Source organism: Urocampus carinirostris, chromosome 2, assembly GCF_059441175.1.
Source record: "Urocampus carinirostris isolate Australia breed hairy pipefish chromosome 2, RoL_Ucar_1.0, whole genome shotgun sequence".
Taxonomy (NCBI): Eukaryota; Metazoa; Chordata; class Actinopteri; order Syngnathiformes; family Syngnathidae; genus Urocampus; species Urocampus carinirostris.
In genome coordinates this window covers 44467140-44474195 of record NC_142350.1, presented here as the reverse complement: position 1 = coordinate 44474195, position 7056 = coordinate 44467140, and the positions used below count along the sequence as shown (strand labels likewise).

The 7056-nt window shown below is 38.2% G+C and overlaps 1 protein-coding gene across 2 annotated transcripts; it reads left to right on the top strand.

Moving 5' to 3' along the window:
* The first annotated feature begins 1305 nt into the window (after positions 1–1305).
* Positions 1306–6448, top strand: LOC148372016 (transmembrane protein 79-like). 2 transcript variants are annotated; one of them, XM_088326689.1, is made up of 5 exons: positions 1306–1462; positions 2907–3004; positions 3065–3259; positions 3951–4179; positions 6078–6448. In XM_088326689.1, exons 1-5 carry the CDS (start codon positions 1434–1436, stop codon positions 6265–6267), a joined length of 741 nt encoding a protein of 246 aa, XP_088182815.1. In that variant the 5' UTR covers positions 1306–1433; the 3' UTR covers positions 6268–6448. The 2 variants fall into 2 exon arrangements, with proteins under 2 accessions (XP_088182815.1, XP_088182816.1); XM_088326690.1 differs by having other exon boundaries at positions 1325–1416.
* Positions 6449–7056: the final 608 nt, after the last annotated feature.

Here is a 7056-nt window from a genome sequence, read left to right as displayed (position 1 = left end):
AAAAGAACATCTACAAAACTTTAAGACACCAAACAGCTGTAACAGAACAAAACATGAAAGTAAGGCACCACAGAATATGGTAAAACAATAACTAGCTCTAACTACACAAAACACAGAGGTGAGACAACGCCGGATATGGTGGAACGTAAACAAAATCTAACTTAACAAAAAACATGAAAGAAAACTCTCAAATTTAGTAAACTTAGTAAAAACTTCAAAGGCTGAGAACCTTAGACAAAAACAGAAAACAAGATTATGCAGATTATGTTGGGACAATAACCAGCAATAACTATACATAATGTTAGAGAAAATGACATAGGACATAAAACCATTCATGGATAGAACGATAACAAGCTAAAACGATGACGAGAACTTGAAAGATAATGTTGCGACACTAACTGGCTCTGAATGAACCAAACATGAAAGTGAGGCAACACAGTGTGTCTTAGGACACTAATAAATTCACTGAACAAAATCGTGTAACTAAGTCAAGATTATAGTGGGACACTAACTACCTCTATCTGAACTAAAACATTGAAAGGAGTGAGTATGCTGGAGGTTTGACTAGCTCTAATGTAACAAAACACAAAAGCAAGACAGTGCAGTATATATTAGAACGCTAACTGAATCTAACTGAACCAAACATGAATGTAAGATGACTCATAGGGAGAATATTTGGACAAAGCTCCTATACCTTGTGACGTCATATATTTAAGATATCAAAGAACGAAATATGACACACAAAATGAGAAATTGTGAAGCTCTCATTTGTATTCTTAACTATACGAAAATTTGAACTCGTTTCACAACGACATAACATTTGAAATATACATCTTTTTTTTTTTTTTAAGGGAGTAGAATGTTTGCTAACATTTTTTCTCTTGTGCTTTTCTTATCACGTGTGCCAGGGTGACAAGAACTTCTTTACAGTTAAATTTGTCCCTTTTTATGCCCTGTAAATGTTCCAAACTCAAAAAGTAAGCTTTACTCTTCTGAACAAACGATATTTTACTCGTACTTTTTCTGGTTTTTTTTTCCTTGAATGCAGCTACTCTGTTCGAACACAAGATGGCGCCATTCGCTGTTGGTGTCATTGCCGCCTCGCGAAATGAATCCTGGGAAAATATAGCTCGTTTTGTACAGCCTACATAATCTTTTATTTTTAAAAATAACAATAATAACGTTTGTAAATATATATTTAAAAAAGAATCCTCGAACAAAAACTAGAAAATAACTTTCATTAGATAAATTTTTTTAAGTCTTTGAAGCTGAGCCAATCGAAGCAAGAGCTTCCGCAAAGGGGCGGGGCCTGCATTACACACCTGGGCAACAACACCTGAGGTGCCTGCTTCCTGTTTCTTCGACGACAGAAAAATACAATTGAATCTGGTACCGCTGGGTTCGAGTGATTATTGGGTTGAGTAGAATACGTCATGGCCGCCACTTCGCTTCAATGTCGATCGTTAGTCAAATTGTGTCCTTTTATTGAGTCTTTTTCCTCATCCTGAGTGGATTTGTTTTCCTCACGGAAATTGTAACCATGGATTAGCAATGGTGAAAGTTGGTTTTAAGGGTGGCTGTCCGTTTCTTCACGTTTTGCGTTTTGTTACTTCCAATAGAATTTTGCTCTTTGTCGTTAAAATATGACGTCACAAACGTTTATGGGAGGAAATAAGCCCACAAACAGCTTGGTCTGTCTTTTTTCTTGTCTTACTTTCATGTTTTATTCAGGTAGAGACAATAAGTGTTCCAATATTATATTTCAATGTCTTGGCGTCTTGGCAATATTGTTATTGATCTATCCACAAGTGATTATAGTCTTGTCTTTCCTTCATATTTTATTGAGTTGGAGCTGGTGCCCCAACATATTCTGCATTAATGTTGCTTGTTTTGTTCCGTTAATGTCCCAGGATACCCAGTGTTGTATTTCTATGATAGTTTGTTCAGTTAGTTTCTTATAAGTTGCATATTTTTCCTTTCTTGTTCAGTTCGTGAACCCTCATATTCTGCGTTGTCTTTCTTATTTTTGTTCAGTTAGTGTCAGTACATTTCCTGCATTGTCTCTCTTGTTTCTTTATCTATCCTGTTTCGTCTTTGTCCCATGTTTTGTTCTGTTGGATTTAATTTGTTCTCTGACCTATCTGTAATCTTATTTCATGTTTCAGTTAGTGTCTCAACATATTCTTTATAGTTTTGTATGTTTTCTTTAGTTACACGGTAGTGTTCCTATGTCTCCCTTTCATGTTTTTTTTTTCAGTTCGTTAGTGTTCCAACTTATCCTGAGTTGTCTCTCTTTAATACTTTGTTGAGTTGGAGCTAGTGTCCCAACATATTGTTTCTGTTTAGTGTTGCGACATACCTACTGTTGTCTTTTTTCCATGTTTTGTTCAGTTAGAACCAGTTGGCATCCGACCGTATCCCGTGTCTGCTTCTTTTCATGTTTTATTAATGTAGACCGAGTTCATGTTTCAACATAATGTGGCTAAAACGTGTCGCGTTGCCTTATTTGTAACCTGAAGATATTACTTCATTTACTTGTTCTGTTCTTGTACACCAGGGGTCTTCAACTCTTTTTAAGTTGAGGGCTACTTTTTTTACCAATTAGCACAAATGGCCCCCTGTTTGATATGTATTCCTACATTAACTTATGTTATCACTATGTTATTACCAGTTTCATTATTGGAAGTAGGCTTAAATAGACTGTCAACCATCAAAAATAGATTTTAATAGAAAATCTCAATGACCCAACAGTGGTTTGTTATCAGGGCAGTTCTGCGGGCACCACATTGAAGACCCCTACTGTACATTATCAGATACTGTTTCATTTTCTGTAAAAAGGTAGTTTTCTAAAACCTTGTGTTGTGTTTACATCTTATGGGATCCACTTCCCCTGGCCTGTTGATCAGGTATGACACACCGATGGAAAAATATGCAGTTCCTAAAGAGCCGGACTTTGCCGCAAGTTTGGAGCCCCTTTCTCACCTGGACAGGTCATCCTCACCAGGTAAATCTAAACTCACACCATTTAGAAATGATTTGTTATTATGATTTTTTTTTGTCTCAGGCAGGAAGGGCTGTCCCAATCGAGACATCCTGAAAGTGGTTGTGTCCCTGATAACGTCTGCCATCTTCTTCCCCTTCCTGGTGTGGGGGGGCTTTGTGTTTCTGCCTTTTGATGCCCCTCTTTTGGAAGGTGCTCCCCTTAGGATGCTCTACGCGCTGCGTTGCTCTGTTTTGGCTGCCACACCTATAGTTTTGGGTGAGTAGAACGCCCTTATCCGTTAGTGGTAATTCCAGCTCTTTTTTTTGAGCCAGCTTTTTTGAGCCGGCTCCCAAATGGCTTTTCGGATTTTTTTTCTCATTTCAATGACATATTACCATTTATAATAAAACAATATGCACAAAATAAATTTTAAAGATATATTATGCTAACACATTATATTAGTTTTTATTGTTTCAATAGACAGTGAACGTTTACCTTATTTAAACTTTAAAATTGTTTACACTAAGTAGATAACAGAGATGGCTCCGCTCATAGGGACCAGTCACAAGCGTATTTGAGAAAGAAAAATAGAAAGCAGGAGAGGGAAAAAGGGATAGAGCAAAAAGAGAGCAAGACAGGGGGAGAGATTAAGAGTGAGCCAGAGAGTGATAGAGGGGAATAAAAAGGTAGGAGAGTCAAGTCATGTTTATTTGTATAGCCCTTAATCACAAAGAGTGACAAAAGAAGAGCGAGAAAAGGTGAGAGCAAGAAAGAGAGGGAATAGAGGGAGGGAGGAAAAAGAGATTGAAATAGAAGGAATTTTAGAAAGAGAGAGAGCGTTTTGTATGGAGCCGGCTTTCGTCGGTCACCTCAAAGAGTCGGCTCATAAAGCCATTTCGTTCGCAAACAATACATCACTAGCCTCCACCTCAAACTCCGCTTCTTTCCCCACCTGCCCTCTTAAAAGGATGGCTGGCAGTGGGCGCCATCCGCCTCCGACTGGGCGTGGTGAGGCCGTTGCTGGACGAGTCGGCTGCCTCGGACCTGGACGAGCTGGCCGTTCACAGAACCTACACTCGGGAATCACTCAGCCTCTTTGTTCTGTACCTGCTGCAGCTTCTTGTGGTGGCCGTTTACCTGAACCAGGAGCAGCTTAAACTGGTGCCCCTGCTCACCTTGGTCTTTGCATTGGGGAGGTACGTGAGGCGCTGGAGAGAAGCACAGGAGAAAAACCAACCACATAACATCAATGACCTGCCTTTTTAAATATGTTCACTCGATGTTTCCAAAGCTAAGCGCCACTCCCAAAGCTGTATTTGCCTACTTCATTTTGAGGAAACACCCAACCCAATGTTATTTCACTTCAAATGGAAGGCTCAATGATTGTACTCCTATCGATTAAAAAACAAAACAAAAAAAAAACCCACACAATTAAGAAATTGCACCTTGGTATCTTTGCCTAAGTTTGATGCGGTTTAGCTCCTTTCAACAATAGATGTGAAATCTAACAGCAAATTCAGGGAAACGTTTTCATTAAAAAAAAGCAGAAAAAGGACAATCAAATCATAAAATCAATCATTTAATGCCAGGGTCTCCAACCCTTTTTAAGCTGAGAGCTACTTTTATTACTAATTAGAGCAAAGGGCACCCAGTTTGATATGCATGTTATTGGGTTATAGGGTGAAATGGACACAAGTCAACCACAAAACAAATAAAATGGAAAATCACAATGACCCAGCACTAGTATTCTATTTTTATAACAGGTCCGTGGGCACCTCAGCTGTCCTTAAGCGGCATCACGTTGGAGACCCTCGATTTAATGTAATAACATATTGTAGTACACTTCAACATATAAAAATGTGATATTTGTGTCTTTCTTACCCTGTGTCCTTTCATGTGCCTCGATTAAAAACAAAATTTTCATTGCACTCGCGGCCAACATTCAAATAGCTGGCTACATTTTTCTGTACTTGTTTATTTTAATCAATTTTATTGATCAAGATACAACATTTCATGCAATAAATCACTTTTAAAGTAGCCCTACTGCATTGAGTTTTCCAAGGCAAATGATCAAATTTAGTGCTTAAAAAGGGAGATATTGCTTTTAGTGTACTTGTAAATGAATATATTCGTTTGAGTGTTTCAAAATCAATTGAATAAAATCGTCCCTTTATAAACAAATAGGCAAAACCAGAATATTTGGCATGTCATATTGTTTCCTCATGTATCAGATTTAAGACCAAAATATAAAATCAGGTTTTGTACTTTTCATTGTCACGTTTAAGCCCTTTTTAAGGACGTTCACAGCCAGTTTTGAAATTTCTCCAGTACCATTAAAATAAAAATGTGGTGTGAATCATTTATTTTTCAGAGTCACACATAAATCTGCAATTTTAAATCTTCCGTGTCATTTATCGAAACATGTGATTTTTACATCGGAATTAATCGTGAATATATATACATATAGATATGTTTTTTTTTTTAGACAAATCTTTTCCCGTAAAGGTGTTGGGGGGGAATGACCGTAATATGTATCTTATATTTTTAGTTGCAGGAAGTTCTTCCCATTACAGTTTACGAGTAGGAAATGCTACTTAAATTTTTCGCATCTTTGTCCATAACTGATATATAATCCTTGCACAAATACACATTTCATAGTGAGCTGTTTAGGTGTAGCATGCACCTGTCCTTTAGGGGGCGATGACGCTTCTTAGGACAATACTGTACAATTTAATGCCGGCTGCCGTTAATCACAAGGGAAGAAGAAATGCAAAGTCAAAGAAAAGCCAACAGAGCAGTGATCGGATACATTTTTATGCGGACTTGAGTTACGTGACAACAATTTCAAGCATTTACAGGTACTTCACCCAAAATTCAAGCTTTTTAATCTTTAAAAGCATAACTTTAAAATTCAAGCATTTTTAAGGATTCCCAGAACCCTTACGAACCCTGTTAAATACATTGATCAGCCATTTTTTTTCTCCGACCCGGTCCCAAGCAATTTTTTTCAGATCAATGCAGGCTGCAATTCAAAGTTTACCTTCCCTCGGGCAAGACTTATCTGACCAGACCTAACGCCAACTTGTGTGTGCAGGTTGATTTACTGGGTGGCCGCTGCCTTTGGAAGCAGTGTTCGCGCTTTGGGAATGGGCTTGTCGTTGCTGCCCGGTCTGGTGATGATGTTTGCCAACCTGGTTCTGGTCTTCACGGCGGAGTCTTCGGCCACCATGTGGACTTCGCAACAGGCCCCAGTGCCCGTCGGCCGACAGAGATTCTGGGGATGAGAGCGGAAGGAAAGTGCCTGCTTGCCTGCCTGCTACAAAGTTAGCTTGATGCGCCACCTTTGCAAACATGTTTTTTTAATAAACATGATTTTTAAAATGTTTTGTATTTAAAGGGATAGTGTTTAACAGTTGATCATTAAATGTCACTGTATTGTGCAACTTTATAGCAAGTACTACAAAACATGAGTAAAATGTGCCATGTCTTTTGACTAAGATCAGTGCCCCTCCCTGGCCTCGACTCTTTGGCATTGTGTTCTTTCTTGTTCAGCATCCAACATGGAACAGAAGAACGACCAGTGCACGACTACGTTTTTATGACTTTGAATACTTTGTGCCTTTTTGGTTTTTATTTTATAACCCTTCATTATCCCAAGAAACGATCTTAGAACGTAGGGGAGACAAGGAAGAGTCTTTATTATGATAGAAAAGTATTTACTACTACAGAATTGAAGAGATAAGTAAGCAAGCATTTCAGTGTTATTTTGTCTCTGGTCTCGCTAACTAGTCGTTTCCACCTAAATCTACGATTTTGACTTTCATAAAGAACAAAAAAGGCCAAGAAGTCCAATGTTGCAATAGGAAAAAAGTGGTTAAGGTATTTTTATTTAAAAAATGTATGTATGAGTAATAACATACATGTTTAGGAATACATTTCTGGTTAGAGTTTTCCAATATTTCTTATGGGTGAAATAAATTAAGATCTTGACCGCCATCCTAAAACAGATTAAGTTCGAAAGCTGAGGCACCGCTGTTCTCCATTCAGGCCCCGGTGCTGTGGAATGCTCTTCC

Excerpts from the sequence above, each read along its gene's own strand:
- LOC148372016 (XM_088326689.1), top strand. The coding sequence starts at position 1,434 with ATGGCCGCCACTTCGCTTCAATGTCGATC. Across the intron at positions 1,463-2,906 it reads ACTTCGCTTCAATGTCGATC|GTATGACACACCGATGGAAA; the intron begins GTTAGTCAAATT and ends CCTGTTGATCAG. Across the intron at positions 3,260-3,950 it reads TGCCACACCTATAGTTTTGG|GATGGCTGGCAGTGGGCGCC; the intron begins GTGAGTAGAACG and ends CCCTCTTAAAAG.